This window comes from Protomyctophum bolini, assembly GCF_963924005.1.
Source record: "Protomyctophum bolini genome assembly, chromosome: 12".
NCBI lineage: Eukaryota > Metazoa > Chordata > Actinopteri > Myctophiformes > Myctophidae > Protomyctophum > Protomyctophum bolini.
In genome coordinates, this window is record NC_137873.1 from 41,378,118 (window position 1) to 41,399,560 (window position 21,443).

General features: G+C 43.8%; 1 protein-coding gene across 1 annotated transcript in view; it reads left to right on the forward strand.

Moving 5' to 3' along the window:
- Positions 1 to 309: 309 nt before the first annotated feature.
- Positions 310 to 21,443, forward strand: part of rem2 (RAS (RAD and GEM)-like GTP binding 2) — a gene marked incomplete at its 5' end in the record, with an annotated part of 63,238 nt that continues 42,104 nt past the window's right edge. The window contains 2 exons of the mRNA XM_080777234.1: positions 310 to 691; positions 5,915 to 5,988. Of these exons, the coding sequence (XP_080633360.1) occupies positions 310 to 691; positions 5,915 to 5,988 (456 nt within the window). The remainder of the gene's footprint in view (positions 692 to 5,914; positions 5,989 to 21,443) is intronic.

Below are 21,443 nucleotides of genomic sequence, written 5' to 3' on the forward strand. Positions count from 1 at the left end.
CTTTCCCTCTCCAGTACAGCATGTTTCAAATGGACCGTGTAGCCCTTAATATACGTCTCACACATCTCTTCTCTCTCCCTCTCCAGTACAGCATGTTTCAAATGGACCGTGTAGCCCTTAATATACGTCTCACACATCTCTTCTTTCTCCCTCTCCAGTACAGCATGTTTCAAATGGACCGTGTAGCCCTTAATATACGTCTCACACATCTCTTCTCTCTCCCTCTCCAGTACAGCATGTTTCAAATGGACCGTGTAGCCCTTAATATAACGTCTCACACATCTCTTCTCTCTCCCTCTCCAGTACAGCATGTTTCTCACCACCGCGCCCCCTCTGCGCCGGGGCAGCACGCCTCTGCCAATCAAGCACCAGCTGAGGCGGGAGGAGGCCGTGTCGGACGACTGCGATTGGACCCCGGGCCTGGACGACGGCGAGCCCGCCGTCCTGCCCATCACGGACACGGGGCTCCTGGCCCCCGGGGCCGAGGCGTTCGGTCAGCTGACGGCGTCGGCCAGCGCCTCCGCCTCCACCACCTTGCCGGCGTGTTACCAGAACCAGACCCAGAACCACGGCGGGGCGCTCCGGATGGCGCTGCTGGGCCAGACCGGCGTGGGGAAGTCGTTGCTGGCGCTGTCCCTGGCCGGCCAGTCGGACCGGTCGCTGTCCATAGACTCTGATCCGCAAACAGAGGGTAATGATTGGCCCGCAGAGGGACAGTGTGACCCCTTTTCCACCAGTTGGTTCCCAATGGGAACCGGTTCAGTTCTTTTTGGTTCTTAGTCCATGAGCCAGAGCTCCAAACTATACCCTATATTAAATTGTTTATAGGATAAGTAAATTAATACATGATAACCCTTCCACAGTAGTAGCTTTTTCATATTTTTGATTCTTTTGCATATTTTCCTACATAATGCCTCATTTGCATATTGGAAAAATGTAAAATTTGTAATACAATAAATCATTGTCTTCGTATAAGTAATCAACTTGGGAAGTTTCATGGTGATAACAATCTAATAGGTGTGGTTTTGCTACACTCAATTCATAATTAACGTTTCGATTTTGGAGCTCTGGCTCATGGACTAAGAACCAAAAAGAACTGACCCGGTTCCCACTGGGAACCAACCGGTGGAAAAGGGGCCTGATTGTGTGTTTGTTTCAATAATCTTTGCTATGTCTCCATTTCCACTCACCCTTGCAGAGCAGCAATCGAAACCCATGTTTCTATGTCAGTGGTGCTCAACCTTTTTCATGTCTAGGACCCCCAGAATTATCTCTATTGGGCCACGGACCCCCATCTCAAAATATGTAGTTCCAGGGACCCCCCGCCCCCCGCCAGAAGCCAATATTTTAGTTAAAAATGTTCGCTCTGAAATATATATTCAAAGATTTGCGCCACATTTTCACGTCTTTTCGAAAAATAGCAGACCTACAAGCTCGTAGCGCGCCACTCGGTGGCGCGCTACGAGCTTGTAGATCTGCTATCTTTCAATAGCTAAAGTATAACATAATGCTTTAAAACACCAAAAGGGGTTCCCGCCAAGAATGGGTTTAATGTGATTGCGACCAGCCGATGAATTGTATGTACAGTACAAATACAGTACAAGTACAGTGGATGAGACCTCCTTGCCGACGCCATAGTTCAGAGAACCTGCCATATACTGTACAGCCAAGGCCATAAATCGTTTAACATTGATCCGCCCGTCCTCACCCTTTTACAGTTTCAACGGGAAGATCTAGCCCCAAAAACATAAGTCACGTGTCATTGATCTGACCCTGGACAGCTCCGTCAATACATGAAGTGTCCAGGGTTCCAAATTGTGACGTCTAATCATTGCCCGGTAAATGAATGACTACTGACAAGAAACGTTATTAGCCATCCTTAAGGAGGCTGCTTTGTACTGTATATACTGTATATAACTAAGAACTTTATAGGATATAATGGCATCATTAAATATGGTATAGTTAAAATATTAACTCGTATTATGTTGAGTTGTTGACTGTTTATATATTATGAGGCCAAGCGGATCCTCAAAGGACGATGCCGGTGGTCTGGAAGCCAGTGGATTCCATCCATTTCCAGTATGAAAATCAACTCGCAGGGACTTGAAACTTGCATGAGATGAGACGGGTAATCCCACAGACCTGAGATCAGATTCTAAAAGAGATAGACGGGTAATCCCACAGACCACACGGTAACTCATTCTGACCTGAGATCAGATTCTAAAAATGTCTTCTACATCCTGACCTTTTGAAAAGCTTTGTTTCTATGACAGTCGATTTTTCAAAAATAGCACATCTACAAGCTCATACGAGCTTGTAGATGTGCTATTTTTCAATAGCTAAAGCATAACATAATGCTAACATCAAAAGGGGATCCCGTCCCAAAATGGGTTAAAGCACGGATTGAGTTGAGAAGCCTATAATCCCGAAAAAGGAGTTCCGGGAAAATCCCTAATACATTCTGTAAAGTTTTTAATAATGTAAACAATTATTTACAGTTTAAGTGAACGGGGGATGAAGTCTATATTTATATGAACGATGTTTTGGCCCAAAGCTGTTGAACGGATAATGACATGACGCCGGTAGCATTAAGCCCTTAAGACAACCTGTGTAAAAGAAAGTGACGTTGACCCGATGATTATGACGTAAAGGGCAGAATGGATGTTGTTTCGGCTCTGGGGTGGAGGAGGAGGAGGAGGGGTCCTCTCCACTCACCCCAATCAATGTGTCTGTCAGCGAGGATAATCACTGATCAGAGCCAGTCCTCTCTCTGCCATGCAACTAACCAACCAATCAATCAATCACGCAATCACAGTCACAGAGTGATGTGGCGTACGTATACTGTTTGCCCCCTTTAATCCATTTAAGCATTCTCTTCTACTTTAGCTATTGAAAAATAGCAGATCTACAAGCTCATAATGCGGCACTCTGTGCCACGCTACACGCTTGTAGGTCTGCTATTTTTGAAAAATCTTTGAATATATATATATATATTTTTTTTCAGAGCGAACATTTTTAACTCAAATGTTTGCTTCTGGGAGGTCCCTGGAACTACATTTTCAGATGAGGGGGGGGGGAGGGGGGTCCGCAGCCAAATACAGATAATTCTGGGGGTCCTTGACATGAAATTGTTGAGCACCACTTCTGACACAGAAACGTATATATATTTTTTTTTTACTTTCAGGATTTAGAAGACCATTTTGTAGAATCGTCCTCGGGTCTGAATGGGTTAAGCTCTGTCGCTATGCTGACTCACACCCTGCACTTTACCTGCCAATAACCCTCCTGTGTTTATCAGGAGACTTCCTTTTTATTTGACCGTTTCTCCCGCGCCAGCATTTTCTCCTGCGTTTGGGGGGTTGTACCCTTTTTGTGCTGTCAAACCTCTCTCTGGTCTCTAAACTGCCTCCCCCTGGCCAGCCGGGGCGCCTGATGCAGGGGAAAGGAACTGGTTGGAATAACGTGTTCCTTCCACGCGCTATACGACGTCCAACCAGGGAAACTCCCCCCCACTGTCAGGTGTAAAGGAGCAACTTGGACACTCAAGCATGAAGGAAGCATGAGTTAAGTCCGTTGCTCTCCCCAGGTTGGCGGAGGGTGTGTAGAGCCCAGGATCACAGTAGATGATTGACACAGGGGTGAAAAATGGGTTACAAAATCGTGGGATAAAAAATATAATAAAAAAAAAAAAACCTCTCTCTCATCACTGAGAGAGAGGGAATGTTGCTCTTGTACTCTCGCTATATGTATATTATGTCTGGATAAAGTCCAGTCCCACATACAGTGTACACATACTGTACACACATGTATCTACATTTTTAATTGAATGCAATTATAGAGAGAGTAATTTTAACCCATTTAGGCCTGACCTCAAAATTAAAAAAAAAAAATTCTAAATCCTCCAGTTTTCTGAAATAAATATTTTCACAATTTTTCAAAAATAGCAGACCTATACAAGCTCGTAGCGCGACACTCGGTGCTCACGCTATGAGTTTGTAGATGTGCTATTTTTCAATAGCTTTAAATTATAACATAATGTTTAAAACACCAAAAGGGGTTCCCGCCCCAAAATGGGTTAAGAAATTAGTGGTTGTTATTATTACAGATGGCTCTTTTATCGCTTCCGTCGTCAAATGTATGTAGGCTCACTGTACTTTCAGCTTTTTAATTCTAAATTAGTAAAGCCTGATACTGATAAGTATCAAAGTCCCCAAATCCACCAGAATACTGGAAATGACATCCACTTTGTTACAAAGTGAACCTCCTCCCATCCACTTGGATTATAAGTTGCTCAAAAGCGCATGAGGCGATTTCACTCCTCCTTTCCGGGTATAGGAACAGAGTGCATTCTGGGATGGATTGCCTCAATATGAAACATAGCGTTCACGACGTGTCATGGGCCCCGATAACATGAACGTCAACGGCCCAGCGCTGGCTCGAGCTGCAATGACAAATTCGGCTACTATGTCCTTTTCGCCTCAGGGTTTTCTTCCCGGGTGCCGTCTATTAATTGCGAACGCAGTGAGCACTTACTATGAGACCTAGCAGATCATGTCTGTCCGTGCGTGCGTGTGTCCCCCCTTTGTGCCCATATATGGAGCTGAGTGATTTGTTTGTGATTGATGCAACACACTCCATATTTGGACGTATAGCTGCTTTGGGGACTCCTTATATGGTTATGGCTAAGTTAAAAACTTAAAAATAACTTAACTTAAAAATAACTTAACTTAAAAAAATAATAACTTAAAAATAAATCTTAAAAAAACCCAAATATGTACGAGCTGCGTTCGCTTCCCGCGTTTGCGCGTCTTACTGGTATATATATATATATACTCTAAGGGGAGAACCTTACCCAACCTTATCTGGCGGTCTGAGGTTGCCAGGCTCCCTCTCTGAAGGGGCTGGTGCTCCTCTTTACAGTGGGGTGTACAGTATGTAATGTTATCCCCTCTCTGAAGGGGCTGGTGCTCCTCTTTACAGTGGGGTGTACAGTATGTAATGTTATCCCCTCTCTGAAGGGGCTGGTGCTCCTCTTTACAGTGGGGTGTACTGTATGTAATGTTATCCACGGTCCAAAAACACTCAATCAGTGTTGAGTGCAGAGATGTCTCCCATCTGCTGATGACACGGGGTGTTCTATAGAATAGTTCTATTGGCTGAATGCCATACATATATACAGTATATATATTGGCATGCACGTCATAAAAGTATATAGGCGGGGATGGGGCTACGTTGTAGTTATGATGAGCCTGCTTCTGCAATTGACTGTTCTTGATATCCTTATTATGTCGAGGCTTTATCCCAAAAAGCAGCACACACACACGCCACACCGAGCGTCTAAGCTCATGGATCGTATGACTCCACTATGCCTCCTTTTTGTTCATACAAATTATCAGTGTATACAAATGGAGCCAAATGGACCCTAACCCATTTTGACCTGAGATCAGATTCGAAAAAATGTCTTCTACATCCTGACAGTTTTCTGAAAAATATATTCCTATATAAAACATATTGGAGTCATACAATCCATGAGCTTAGATCAGGGATGTCAAACTCAAATACACGGTGGGCCAAAATAAAGAAATTGGTAGAAGTCAAGGGCCAGACTGTGTTTCAACACACGGACGTCCCAGGCAAATAGCAAAAAAAGTAAATGCATTTCAAACTGAAAATAGTTTCCTGTTGTAGTATTATGGTGGTCCGTGCAATATACCAGAGGGCCAGTTCTAATACTAATTAAATATCATCCCGCGGGCCAAAGATAATTAATTCACGGGCCTGATTTGGCCCCCGGGCCTTGAGTTTGACATATATGGCTTAGATGCTCGGTGTGGCGTGTGCGTGTGGCGTGTGCGTGTGGCGTGTGCGTGTGGCGTGTGTAGTCCTCTGTGTGACATCCAGTGTTTGTTCCCAGGAGAAGGCTACGAGAGAAGTGTGACAGTTGACGACGAGGACAGCAAGATCCTGGTCTACGACAACTGGAAACAGGTGAGTTGATGTCTGCCTGCTGCGGAGTGGCGTTCCATCTAGGGCCTGTCAACAGCTATTACATATACCCATCGTCCAATCACACTTATTTGACTCTTTGTCAGCTTTCTGATTGGTCCCTGGCTGACCAACCAGCAGACCCCTTCCACCTTGTCCCTCCCTGGTTCCCTCCCCTATTTCTGGTTGTTTATGCTGAGTTTTATTTGCTCAAAATTTGAAAAATGTACAAAAAAATATATATAAAGATTTAAATAAATGTATGCCCAGTCAATTCAATTCAATTCAATTCAAAGGGCTTTATTGGCATGAGAAAACATACGTTTACATTGCCAAAGCAGAAAGAACAATACAACGATACAGCAAATGCAATCAGAACAAAAATTATGTACTTTGAAGGTCAGAATCTTCAATAGATCACGTGTACCAAGATAACTCAATGCAGGTATAGTGCAGGAATATACACAATGATTAGTCTTTAGGGTGGTTGTGTTCCATTTGATATCCTTCTCCTATCACAGCAACTCACAAATCTTGCTGCTGTGTTTGCACATTGTTGTACTTCGCCCAGCAGATATGGGAGTTTTTTGTCATTGGTCATGTTTTCAAAATCTCCGTGTGTGGTTGTAATCTGTGGGAAGTATGTGTCTCTGATGTCTTGGTACAATGGGCAGATGGTTAGGAAGTGTAGCTCGGTTTCCACTTCGTTTAGTGTGCAGTGGGTGCATATAGTCTGTCCCAGTCACTATGTTTGCACCCGAGATGTTCCTTGTTACCGAGGCCAAGTTTCAAGTACGAATTGATGTCCAAAATAGGCCATATTTAATGATTTAATTTGTTACAAAAACAGATTGGAGCTTGTATAGGTCAGCTATTCCAACAATATTTGTATTGTGGAAAATTGTGATTATGCAAAACTTATTGGGATTCATTAGGCGATCATTTAATTATTGTGACAGGCCAAATGCATTTTTTGCTTTTATAATTAATAATATATCTGGTGTGGCACATACGGTATATGCAATTATTTTTCTCTTATCAGATTTACGTTTATAAATGGGGAGTGTGCGTGCGTGCGTGCGTGCGTGTGTGCGCGTGCGTGCGTGCGTGTGCGTGCGTGCAAAGGAAGCAGGTGTGTGGTTTAATTTGCCTAGAAGGATGGAGGGACATCGTATGCCTCTGCTTTTGACACCCCCCCCCCCCTGGCCATTAATGTTTATGGCTTGTGGGGATAGATTGTTATCCCTGCTTCTGGTCAGACGGAGTACATGCATTTCCTTTTGGGAGATGTACACCATTTCAGAAATGGTGTAAACAGCAGATCTACAAGCTTGCATGTCGTGATCATGAACAAATGTTGTTAGCTATTTTTTGTACGACAAAGGGCTTGCCTTAAGTTAATAACATGTTGCTCCTTCCTTTTGGGTGTTTTTTAGTTTTAACGAATCAAACCCAGTTTGAGTTTGTGTGTGTGTTAGTGTGTACATGCATACATGTTTGTGTATGAGGGGATTGAATGGCAGAAAACGAGGCTACATCTGCTTGTGTGTTCACTTTTATATGCTTGAATGTCTGAAGCAACAACAATGACCCTTGAGGCCACAGCTGGGGTTTTGGTTTTCTAATCATAATATGTGGGTTCTCTCTCACGTGGAAAATCATCTCGACTTTTCAAAGCTGTCCAGTCATAGCTGTAGCCGTGGCGGGTAGAGACTTGGAGCAAAAGGCGCCAGGATTTAACCATCCATCCATACATTTATGCTTTAACCCATTCTGAACGGGAACCCATTTTGGTGTTAGCATCATGTTATGCTTTAGCTATTGAAAAATAGCAGACCTACAAGCTCGTACGAGCTTGTAGGTCTGCTATTTTTGAAGAATCGAAGAACGACTGACATTTTTAGAATCTGATCTCAGGTCAGAATGGGTTAATCAGACCTAGTGTGTGTCCAGTGGAAAACCTCGTATGAATCTGATCTCAGGTCAGAATGGGTTAATCAGACCTAGTGTGTGTCCATGAGTGGAAACCTCGTATGAATCTGATCTCAGGTCAGAATGGGTTAAGTGTAAATCATGTGAATGAATGGGTTTCCGCATTGGTGATTTTTTTTTTTTTTTGTACGGGGAAAAGCTTTATCGGCACCACGAGGCAGCTGACGGGATGCAGAGCAGCTGGTGAAAACTTCACTGCTAAATCAGGAGCGAACAGCATAAATAACAGTCATGATTGCTAATGTGGCGAGCAGCGGCACTGTCATTAGCACGCTCTATGAACAACATTTCCCACATTCCAGATGTCTACTCAGCCTTCAGGGGCTATACACCCCCCCCACCCCCACCCACCCCTTAACCCATTTTGGCCGGGAACCCATTTTGGTGTTTGGCATCATGTCGTGCTTTAGCTATTGAAAAATAGCAGATCTACAAGCTCATAGCGCGCCACCGAGTGGCGCGCTACGAGCTTGTAGGTCTGCTATTTTTGAAAAATCGACGAACGACTGACATTTTTAGAATCTGATCTCAGGTCAGAATGGGTTAATCAGACCAGTGTGTGTCCAGTGGAAACCTCGTTATGAATCTGATCTCAGGTCAGAATGGGTTAAGGATAAATTATTTACACAAGAGCCACATTGAGCTTCGGGAACGCCACTGTAAAGGCCTGCTGTCAATGGCATCGAGTCTTTTCATTCATTCTTTAGTTTTTTTTTATGATCCTTTATTCCTTTTATGATCCTTTCCACCTAATTACCTTTTGTCTCTCAACTCTAATCTTCTCCACATCACGCTGTGCGATAATATTGATCCTGTGCTGTGAGACTGGATTGTCGTCTGGGACTTTAGTTATCGTGACAATTTGATATTCTTTAGCTTAGCTTTTACTCTTCATGTGACAGGGACGTACATGTCCCTGTTCGAAAATGAAATACATATTTTGAACTGAAGTCTTGGTGTGTGCGTGATGCACTACCGTTATTTATTTGATAGCTATAGCTTTTAACCACATGAAACCTAGCATATACCTACAGTATTCTGGCGCCTGATTACCTGGCAAACATTCGCCAAAAATAGCAGACCTACAAGCTATTGTCAGCAAACATACAGGTACGTGGTGTGGTGTGGACAAGGGCAGCCACAATAGCTGAATGGGTACCGTTAGACATTAGACAAGCCTGCCTGCCTGGGAGGCAGAAAGTCCCGCAGGTTCGATGCCCGGCCCGGCCAATGTGTCCCTGAGCAAGAAGCGTATCGGCTATGACCAACGCGTTGACCAGATTATGACTTGTGTATGGAAGCAGGTATGGTCCTTTAATGCCGTGACGGTCGGACATGTGGCATTAGGGAATGAACCGCGCTCCGCTCCTCTGGGGGAAGCTGAAAACGGAATTTCCCCTGTGGGATGAAACGGCTCTCATTATTATTTTAGAGGAGACCCAGAACTCCCCATGGGGGGAACCCGGTCGACTGAAGAGGAGACCCAGAACTCCCCATGGGGGGAACCCGGTCGACTGAAGAGGAGACCCAGAACTCCCCATGGGGAAAACCCGGTCGACTGAAGCTTATTGGGTATAAGTGGTTAATATAGTATTTTCCTTATCTTAACCCATTTTGGGGCGGGAACCCCTGTTGGTGTTTTAAGCATTATGTTCTACTTTAGCTATTAAAATATATTCGCTGGTTAAATTGTGGCTTACTGTATATCAGGAAGTGTCTCTCTGGCTGTGCGTTGCTCGCTGTGCGTTCAGCCTCCACACAGCTTACTGTATATCAGGAACTGTCTCTCTGGCTGTGCATTGCTCACTGTGCGTTGCTCGCTGTGCGTTCAGCCTCCACACAGCCTTTCGTGTCTGTGTGTTGTTGTTTTTCTCGCCACCCTGACCTCTCAGAGTTGTGGTAGTTGAATCTTTCGGAGCTAATTCATTACATTGTTATTCTCTTCGTGTTAATACCAAGCGGGGTATTATCTGCTGTGCCAAATTAGAAGCACGCGGCCATGGCATGCAGTGTGAGACTTGGACACAATCCACACGCATTGGTACACACACACACACACACACACACACACACACACACACACACACACACGCTACACACACAAATATGCAGTTTATGGAACGTTTGCAGAACCTTTCAAGTTTTATGTTTCAGGTCTCATTGACACCAGCATGCTATACCTATACTGCGATTAAAACAAGTCCGGCTGCGTAATGTCGGAAAGTGCGCGAGATATAAGGCGACGACCCAAAATGTACCGCCGAGAAGACACAGGAGAAAGCTTACAGAGGAAGCTCTGTGAAAGTTTTCGAGTGGCCCGGCCCAAAGTCCAGACCCTGAAACCTAAATAACAACTCTCTGGAGGGGCCTATAGAAATGGCTGAGTCAAGAACGAGTCTGTCCAGAACACAGCTGAACATGTGAAGGCCAAGTAAAACGGCTCGAATCTGAATCTTATGTAACTGAAATATTTAATCTTTTATACATTTACAATTCATTGTGGAGTATTGTGTCTAGGTCAATCTTATTAACCCTTTTTGACCTGCGATCAGATTAAAAAAACATCCTGACAGTTTTCTGAAAAAGCTATGTTTCTATGTCGGTTGTTCTTCGACTTTTCTAAAATAGCAGACCTACAAGCTCGTAGCGCGCCACTCGGTGGCGCGCTATGAGCTTGTAGATCTGCTATTTTTCAATAGCTAAAGCATACATGTACAGTATTTGTACACACACACAATGTTAGACACGCGCCACACGTTGACATGTGACCATCACATCAGCATATTAAATAGCATGTGTGTGTGTGTGTGTGTGTGTGTTCCTCTACTAATATGGATGGTTTGTGCACGGACGTGTGCATGTGTCTGTGTTTGCTTGTGTGCACTGGCAATCCCCAGAGGCAGGGGCCTGAGCTTTTGGCCATATACACACACACACACACACGCGCACACAATGTTCTCTTTTGGGTAGCTCCCCTACGTTGCCATAACAACACAAGCTTAAGTGCAAGCATAAACTCACACACAAACATGTACACACACACACACACACACACACACACACACACACACACACACTGTGCACAGTAGTATATGCACACAATGTCTCAGCACTCACACACATATATACTGTATATGCACACACACTGTCCTAAGCAGTCTCTCTCTCTCGTACACATTGACTCTCTCTCGGACACGGGGATCACGTTGGAAGCCCGGAGGACGTGGTCGTGGTCGTGGCATGCCTTGCCTCAGTGCTCACATCCTAATCTAAACAACACGCCGGCTATAAAAGGACAGAAATAACATTGTGACATTTAGTCGCGTCACTTCCCGAGTGTCGCTGGTCTCAATTCTGCGCTGATTTCACACCTTGTGAGTTTGAGTTTTATTTTTTATTTTTATTTTTTCTTCCCCAGGCAGTTCTTAACTATGGCGTTATTATTAACTGTGGTGTTAGAAATCTTTGTGCCCACAAGCACACGTCTTAAGGTACTTTCAGACGTTGTCACCTGGATCAACAGACAGGTCTGCTCATGAGGGCCTGGATCAACAGACAGGTCTGCTCCAGGTCTGCTCATGAGGGCCTGGATCAACAGACAGGTCTGCTCATGAGGGCCTGGATCAACAGACAGGTCTGCTCCAGGTCTGCTCATGAGGGCCTGGTTCAACAGACAGGTCTGCTCATGAGGGCCTGGTTCAACAGACAGGTCTGCTCATGAGGGGCGCACCAACGCAAGCGTAAAAAAAAAGCTCAACACAATCCAGTTCGAGTTAGTCCGGGCCGGGCTTTTTTTTGCACGAAACGAGCGCGCATGTGTCATTCAAAATTAATTACTATAGGCGCGTTAATCGCTGCACATCTGAAAGGACCTTTACTCCTACTTAGAAATCCTCATCAGTGTGTAAATTAAGGCATATGGTACACGTGTATGCCTACAGTACATGCTCTCTCACATGCACGCGCCGTGCTCTCACACACACACAAAACACACACACACACACACACACGACGTCACTGAGAAACGCTTTAAATAAATCATCCCCTTTCCTAAAAATAGATCTACAAGCGTTGGCCCTGACCCAGCAGCATGCAGGCCTAACGTCCTCTGGCTGCTGCGGCGGCGGCGGCCATGCCTGTGTATACCATTGGCTGCTTAGTTATAACGCAGAAGTACATCACTTAACCCATTCTGACCGGGAACCCGTTTTGGTGTTATAGCATCATGTTATGCTTTAGCTATTGAAAAACAGCAGATCTACAAGCTCATAGCGCGCCACCGAGTGGCGCGCTATGAGCTTGTAGGTCTGCTATTTTTGAAAAATCGAAGAACGACTGACATTTTTTAGAATCTGATCTCAGGTCAGAATGGGTTAATCAGACCAGAGTGTGTCCAGTGGAAACCTCGTATGAATCTGATCTCAGGTCAGAATGGGTTAAATAGCACCAATCCCGAAGGGCGTACAGAAAGGACAAACGTGGATGGAGAGTGAGGTCGCCGATGACTCCAGGGGATCTCTCGCCGACCGTCCTGTGCGTAGCGTACGCGCGCGCGTGTGTGTGTGTGTGTGTGTGTGTGTGTGTACCCTTCGTGTGTGTGTGTGTGTGTGTGTACCCTTCGTGTGTGTGTGTGTGTGTGCGTGTGTGTACAATTTACAATTTACAATTTAGGCATTTAGCAGACGCTCTTAATCCAGAGCGACTTACATTAAGCAAGAACAAAAGCATGGGAATACATCACATAAAGACATTTATCATGAAACATGCGTAGCTAAGAAAGTAACAGTGGAATATCTATAATGAAACTATACATATAAGCTATACATCTATACTACTATGCTACACATATGTACTATGACGTGCTATGACTACTAGAATTGCTATCTAAGGGTGTGTACCCTTCATGTGTGTTTGTGTGTGTGTGTGTGTGTGTGTGTGTGTGTGTGTGTGTGTGTGTGTGTGTACCCTTCATGCTCGTCACAGTCACACCTATGCGTTTCTGTCTCCTGTGCAAATCTGGGTCACAGTCTTGTGTGTGTGTGTGTGTGTGTGTGTGTGTGTGTGTGTGTGTGTGTGTGTGTGTGTGTGTGTGTGTGTGTGTGTGTGTGTGCGTGTGTGTGTGAGCATAAATATTATGCATGTTGCAATCTGCCTGTGCCCGTACTGTGCATATACAGTAAATACAAGCTTGTCTGTACAGTCTGTTGTCTGATTGTGTTCCTCCAATCCTTACAGGAGGTGCAGTCTGTTTAGTTTCTGTAAATTATTACTTGATGATTACTGACTCCCAATTAAGATGCTTAAAGTGGACAACCTGCAGGTGCACACTGAGGGCTGGGTAAATATGGGGCGGGTGTGTGTGTGTGTGTGTGTGTGTGTGTGTGTGTGTGCGGGTTGCGTGCAACTGCGTGTGTGTGCTGCGTGTGACTGTGTGTGTGTGTGTGTGTGTGTGTGTGCGTGTGTGCGGGCTGCGTGCAACTGCGTGTGTGTGTGCTGCGTGTGACTGTGGGGGTGTGTGTGTGTGTGTGAGAGAGGGGGAGATCCAAGTGGTGCTTGGGCTGGTATGCCTTTGCCAACGATATCTTTCACAGGGCCCAGCTAGCCGACTCGAGCCGAGGGCATCAAACGGCATAATCAGGACAGGGAATAAGGCACTCATCCAGGCATCCAGCATGTCGCTTGATCTAGTAGTAGTGAGATCAACCGGGTGTTGCACTATAGATGAGATGAACTTACATTTAGAATGTACAAAAAAATTGCATAACATCCTCCTGTAGTGGCCTCGAATCTACGTTAACATGGGAATAAATGACGCGTAGCTTGCAGAGTTAGTTCAGTCAGGTATACTCGAGCGGCTTCATTCTGTGCTTAAGGGCGCCTACATAATACATATACAGTATACCGAGGGGTTTAATATGCAGCATTACTTTGTGGGTGTATTCAGTGTTTTCAAGACCCACATGTCATACGCTGATGTGGCAGTCAGCTGACCGATTGCGCGGGGTATTTATTAAGCTCACCTACTGTACATGTAGGCCAAATTCCAATGCCCAAAGTCTCGACCACTCGCCCTAGGTCACTCCAGCATGGCAGTGTTCCCGTGAAATTGGTGACCTGCCGAAAATATGTGACCGTCTTGTTGTGGACTTCACATAACTTGCAGGTCTTTAAAATAATGTGGCCTAAATACACCTATAGGTTGAACTTTGCTAATAAACAAACTGAAATGATTTACATTCGATCACTGACATTATGTGATGTCAACACGATTGTCACATAATTCAGCAGGTCACCAATGTCTCCGCAACACCGCCATGTTGGAGTGAGCGAGTGTGAGTGAGTGAGTGGCCAAGATTTGGGGTATTGGAATTGATCTCAAGACTGCATGCTCTCGTCCTGCCTTCCTTCTGCATAATGGTTCCTGGTTGTTATGTGATGTTTGTTCCCATCGCCACCACCCCAGCACCACCGGTGGGCTCTGCCATTTCTGTTCCCCATGGGGGGGGGTTGTTATTGTATATCTATCTCCCTGCTCTTAATGTTTAATGATGGTGTTTAATTGTGCCGAGCAGGGAGAAAAACGTAGCAGAGCCGAACGCCAAGATACAATATTATATGCACACTCATTCTCATTCTATAATACATATTGGTGAAATCTATTGGTGAGTTATCTGACTGAACTCGACCGTTCCCAGAGGAGATTGTGTGCGCATCTGATGCCTGTATTTTATTTAGGCTACAAGTGCTGGACATCAAGGAAAGAACCAAGGAAAAGATCAAATATCTGCACACTGTTTGAAGTAAAAAAACGAAACAAAACACAGCCCTACTTTATAACTGGTGTAACAACCTTTTTTAGGTCTGATCAGGCAAAAAAAAGGAGAAAAGATTTATTATTATTATTATTATTATTGCCAGCTACTGTATGGTTGTACAATGCACATACACAGGAATTTGTCTCGGTGAAGTCAACGTACCCTACAGCAACTCAAGAGTCGGTTTATTTACGTATGTAGGCTAGGCTACATTATTTAGAATCTTCCAGGATGTAATTTGGGAAAAGATAATTGTGGTGTTTGTGTGTTTTTCTTTCTTAGATTATACGGATTAAAGTGGAGAAAAAATGTCTCCCTTTCCTTTATCACAAAAGCCCCATGCATGCGTGGAGTAAAGGAAAATGGCTCACTTCCTGTTGCCTGTTGTAAACATGGCCGCGCCATCTGCTAAGCAGTGGTGGAAAGTAACTAAAGTAACTTTTACTTAGGTACTGTACTTTAACCCATTCTGACCTGAGATCAGATTCATACGAGGTTTCCACTGGACACACACTGGTCTGATGAACCCATTCTGACCTGAGATCAGATTCTAAAAATGTCAGTCGTTCTTCGATTTTTCAAAAATAGCAGACCTACAAGCTCGTAGCGCGCCACTCGGTGGCGCGCTATGAGCTTGTAGATCTGCTATTTTTCAATAGCTAAAGCATAACATGATGCTATAACACCAAAATGGGTTACCGTTCAGAATGGGACAATTTTGAGGTATTTGTACTTTACTGGAATATTTCCTATTCCCAATACTTTTACTTCTACTCCACTACATCTCGGAGCCAAAATGTGTACTTTTACTTCACTACAATTATTTGAAAACGTTGGTTACTAATAGTTACTTTGGCGATTTTGATTAGAAAACATACATTAACCACTTCAACCCTATACAGTACATTTCGGCCATTTGAAAATAGCCGATCTACAAGCTCACAATGCGTCGCAACGAGACTCATTGGGTAATACAAATAATTAGACCTGCAGTACATCCCTCAGGAGAAATTCAGTTCTTCAGCTTCACCCAGTGGGGTGTTGCTCACAGGGGGAGGTGGGGGGTGGGGGGGGGGGGGGTCAGTTAGGGGTTAAGTGTCTTGCTCAGGGACACCTCGACCCCGGGAATTGAACCTGTGATCGACCCTGTGACCTTCTGACCGGTGGTGTTTGGCCCATCTCTGTCAGGAGGAGGATTACGTAGAAAAGGGAGAGGATTAGTGTATTTCTGTTTGTCTAGTTGGTCTGTGTATACAGGCTAGAGACGACAGTCCATGAATAACACGGGACTCGTCAAATCAATCCAGAATGTGTGTGTGTGTGTGTTTGGTGTCATGTGTTACTTATACCGTGTGTTTGTTGTGAATGCGGACCGCACGTGTAATCGTGTATATATATACAGTATATATAGAGGATTGAGGCCAGTCGACATCATCTGTGTTTGCCTGTGTTCTGAGTTCAGGTGTTCACAGATAGTAGACACCTCAGTTAACCTGCTGTGTGTGTGTGTGTGTGTGTGTGTGTGTGTGTGTGTGTGTGTGTGTGTGTGTGTGTGTGTGTGTGTGTGTGTGTGTGTGTGTGTGTGTGTGTGTGTGTGTGTGTGTGTGTGTGTGTGTGTGTGTGTGTGTGTGTGTGTGTGTGTGTGTGTGTGTGTGTGTGTGTGTGTGTGTGTGTGTGTGTGTGTGTGTGTGTGTGTGTGTGTGCGCGCATTGCAAGCCAGATGGCCTCAGTAAATGTGTCCTTAGGGGAGCGTTGAGAGAGAGGGGGAGGGGGAGAGAGAATGTAAATGTGACTTCTAAAATGAGATTAAGCCTTTTTTATTGGGTGTAGTAGCAGCCAATAAGAGCCGAGAGATGGAACACGTACACCGCAACGTAGAAATACTCTGTTACAAGTAAAAAGTCCGGAATTCAACATTGTCTTGAGTAACAACTAAGACAGTATTGGTATCAAAATGTTCTTAAAAGTACCAAAAGTATAGGTACCTTGACTGGTAATTCAGTCTGGCAGTGTGCCGCGGGTTCGACTCCCTCTATGAAATAAAATAAAACTGTAAGCCACAAAAAACATATATATTTTTTTAAAGTACCAAAACTAGAAAGTACTAATTATGCAGAATATCCCGTTTTAACACGTTAAAAAGGTATGGGAAAAAAATATCAGATGTGACGCATTGTGAGCTTGTACAGTATATATTAAATAGGGCTGAAGTGTGTAATGTAGAGAAGAATACTAGAAGCCAACCACACTTTATTGTGACTTCAAAGACTTGAATTGACTTGATGTGAAATTTGTGAATGCTCTGATGAAGGCTCATAGCCGAAACGCGTAAAGCGTTTGTCCGCCACTTAATTTAAATTTTAGACCTGCTACCTTTTTTTGCTGGATTTTGGTTTAGCACACTCCATGCGCAACCTCCTTTTTCTCATTGACTTCATTGTGACCGTCGGAGGCAGGGCGGTCTGGGCCTGCAGTTGCACCGCCGCCCACACGCCAATTTTCTCTGCTTCATCTTCTTCGTCGTTACCTTATCGATCTCTCCTGGCCTGCATTTTCTGTGAGTTGCTGGCTGCACGCCACGGTCCTATAAGAATCTATACCGTTCTCCTTCAGGAGAGAGAGAGAGGGGAGGGAGGAAGGTGGAGACTGCAACAAGAGCTAAGAAAAGATAACTAATTCGCCTAAATGTGACTTAATAATAATAATAATAACTTGGATTTATATAGCGCCTTTCAAGAAACCCAAGGACGCTTTACAAGACGAAAAACTAAAAACAGACTAGTTGCCGAAAGCCTGAGTTTAACAAATTAATGTCTCTTCAGTGCAGACTTGAAAGAGTTCAATGTATAGGAGTCTGACGGATCTCCAAGGTGGAGAGAGTTCCAGAGGGCAGGGGCCGCCACGTAGAAGGCTCTATGGATCTACAAGGGGATGGAGGGCAGGGGGCCGCCACGTAGAAGGCTCTATGGATCTACAAGGGGATGGAGGGCAGGGGGCCGCCACGTAGAAGGCTCTATGGATCTACAAGGGGATGGAGGGCAGGGGGCCGCCACGTAGAAGGCTCTATGGATCTACAAGGGGATGGAGGGCAGGGGGCCGCCACGTAGAAGGCTCTATGGATCTACAAGGGGAGAGAGGGCAGGGGCCGCCACGTAGAAGGCTCTATGGATCTACAAGGGGAGAGAGGGCAGGGGGCCGCCACGTAGAAGGCTCTATGGATCTACAAGGGGAGAGAGGGCAGGGGGCCGCCACGTAGAAGGCTCTATGGATCTACAAGGGGATGGAGGGCAGGGGGCCGCCACGTAGAAGGCTCTATGGATCTACAAGGGGATGGAGGGCAGGGGGCCGCCACGTAGAAGGCTCTATGGATCTACAAGGGGATGGAGGGCAGGGGGCCGCCACGTAGAAGGCTCTATCGTCGAGGGTCCGTCTTCTTGCGTGACGGATGGTGAGGAGTTCCATGTCCTCAGACCTCAGACTTCTGTGCGGCTTCTAATATATCAATCAATCAATCAATCAATCAATCAATCAAAACTTTATTTATACACTGTTAGCCCGGATAAGTTCAATAGACTTAATATTTTTATGGAAACGGGTTGCACGAACAATTGTTAAGTTATATAATTAAAAAACTTGAGTGATGTTAACTGAAAAATACAAATTCCTGAATTGAAGCATTTAAGTTAAATAAACTAAAATCCTTCCTTGACTTAACTTAAAATCCTTTATACTATAACTAAGAATGTTAAGTTCATTGCACTTAGGTTGCAAGGTTGATTTAACTTAAATTCCTTTGTACTATAACTAAGAATGTTAAGTTCATTGCACTTAGGTTGCAAGGTTGATTTAACTTACATTTTGCATAATATAAATTCAAATAATTATTCCACATCATAAATAAAATGAGAAATACACCATTGCTTTGTTTATTTCAAACAATTTTATTTGAGCTTAGTTTCCAGCATCAACAACTTCCCTTCAACTTCCAGATCTGTATTTCTTTCTTGAACATTTTTTTTCCCATTACATTTGTGAATATAATATGACACTCAGGTTGAAAGTAGTTAATTAACTGTACTGTAGTAAAGACACAAGTGCACCACATTATGTTTAAAGTATACTGTGAAATTGTGAATTGGCCACAACATAGCCCTTATCTTTTCTTAATGTTTTAACAGTGGCAAAAAACATTACTCTTCATGTCCTGGGACAATTCTGTTCAGAAGTTGAATTACAATACTGTCCAGTTGTTGATACACCATACGTGCATTTGTTGTTTTGTGTCAAGTGTATTGTCCCAGGTCATGAAGGGCAGACGTTTTTTGCCATTAAGAAAACTTGTATCATCAACAATATTTCAATTAATAACATACACTCCATCGTTTGATATCGGGTGGAAGCCTCATATGTCCAAAACGGCTGCTTTCAAAAAATAGTATTTAAAAGTATTTTAAATTGTGAAAATAGCTATTTTCACTATTTAAAATCTTCACACTCAGTGAAGATGTGACGCGTTGTGAGCTTGTAGATCGCCTATGTTCGCTACTTTTGTGTGAGTTTGCTATGATGAAAGTATGGCCTTAAAACATAAAAGGTTGCAATATGGGGATACAAGGATTCTGCCCGACAGCAACAATATGTTACACACTTAAACGTTAAATGGTTTTACACAGACTAGCCTCGGCATCCAGGCTTTTATTTTCATTCGCTACGGCTCAAAAAATGAAAGCCTAGGCGAACGTGAGACATTTCCTGGTCTAGGAGTGAGAGTGAACTACAGTGCATATAGTTACAATATAGTAACTCCGCTGTCCAGGGAGGGGAGGGGCGGAGGGGGGCTCTGATTGGTGAACCAATATTGATATGCTGCCATCTTGCCAGCAAGGTGCTACCTAGGTGCAACTTCCCATAGACAGCCCATTCATCCAAACAGAAAAGTCCTATTTAATTGTTTTAAATAACTTCAAACTCACCAACATTGCAGCTGTATGAAAAGCTTGAATTATCGTCTTACTACCTGCAAAGTGTTTGTTTCATAAAAATCCACCGTAGACACGTTATCCTGTCAAGAAATTTTCTGTGTGTGCAAATTCTAAACATGGGCTGTTGAGTGATAGTCAGAGCACTTCCCATGTCTAGAGTGGATTTTTATTAAACAAACATGCAGATAGAAAGAGGGTGATTTAAGCTTTCCGTACAGCTGCAATGTTGGTGAGCTTCACATTATTTAATACAATTAGATAGGTGTTCTGTTTGGATGAATGGGCTGTCTATGGGAAGTTGCACATAGGTAGCACCTTGCTTGCAAGATGGCAGCTGTGTGCATATCATCAAGCGCTTGCTCGAAGCGTGTCCACCCCTCTAGACCAGAAAGCACGCCGGCTGGACCAGGCTATACACAGACACACAGACTGACTGCTCAGCAGACCAGTGACTTCAAATGGAACAAACTTAAAAGGCATATCACCACACTCCCTTCTAAGATGATCCCGACTTTGGATGGGTTGGACTGAGGACTTTATGGATTGATGAAGAGGATTTCTGCTTGTGTCTCATTGTACAGGAAATCTCACTTACATCCTAACAGAAACAAATGAACAAGGACAGGACATAGTCATACCGTTAGATAATGCTGTGCAAATATATGTAAAGAATTGCACAATATTTATTTTTTCTTAAAGAAAAAAAACTATACACTTTTTTAGTTACTTACGGAGCAAGTAATGAAGAATACAGCAGGATCGTCCCGCAAGATGACTGGCAGTTCCCGAAGACAAAAAACCCGACAGCTGTTGGCTCTGTGGAACATAAAGGATAGAACACTGGATGGATGGATAGACAGACGGACATACAGACAGACCAATGCTAGGCCATTTATACTAAAATGGGCAGGAACATCGTTTAGGATCTAGGCCATTTTACCAGAGGTGGTCAGTGTCATGAGCCAACTTATCATTTTTTTCAAAAGATTACTTAAGACATTATTTTAAGGTGATGATATGAATAGACAGAAGTGGAAAGGATAAAGATGAATCAAAATAAATTAAAGGTGGAATGATCGGAAGCATAGAGGAAATATGAGAATAAATTACATAAGAAAGAAGTTTGCATAAGAAAGGTAAAGAGATCGAGGGAAGAGAGGAAGTAGAGTAGTGTAGACAACTCACCTTGGTCTGAAGTAAGACGTTGTCCAGTTACACCTTTCTTCAAGGTCAATCAGATTTGAGAATAACTGGTCAAGCACTCCAAGAAATGGTCTCCACCAAATCTGAAACAAAAAGCAAACATATGAGCCCATGGTCAAATAATCAAAATCTGTGACACACTATTATTTACATTTGATTTGCTAATACATTTAGCACCAGTACTATTTGGTAAATAATTAAGTCTTCACCAAGAAGATAAAGAATACAGAGGAGCAGAGTTGGGTGTAACGAGTAACGGAAAATATCGTTACTGTAACGACACTACTTTGGTCGGTAGCGAGTAATATAACGACACTACTCCTCCAAAATTGATAATCACACTACAGTTACTGGTCGCTTTAGCGCTGCCGTTACTCGCTACTTGCATCATGTGGCTGCTTTCAGCAGTGTTGCTTTAGAGAATAATGCACACAACGGAGATGAGTTGAACATGAACACTAATGGT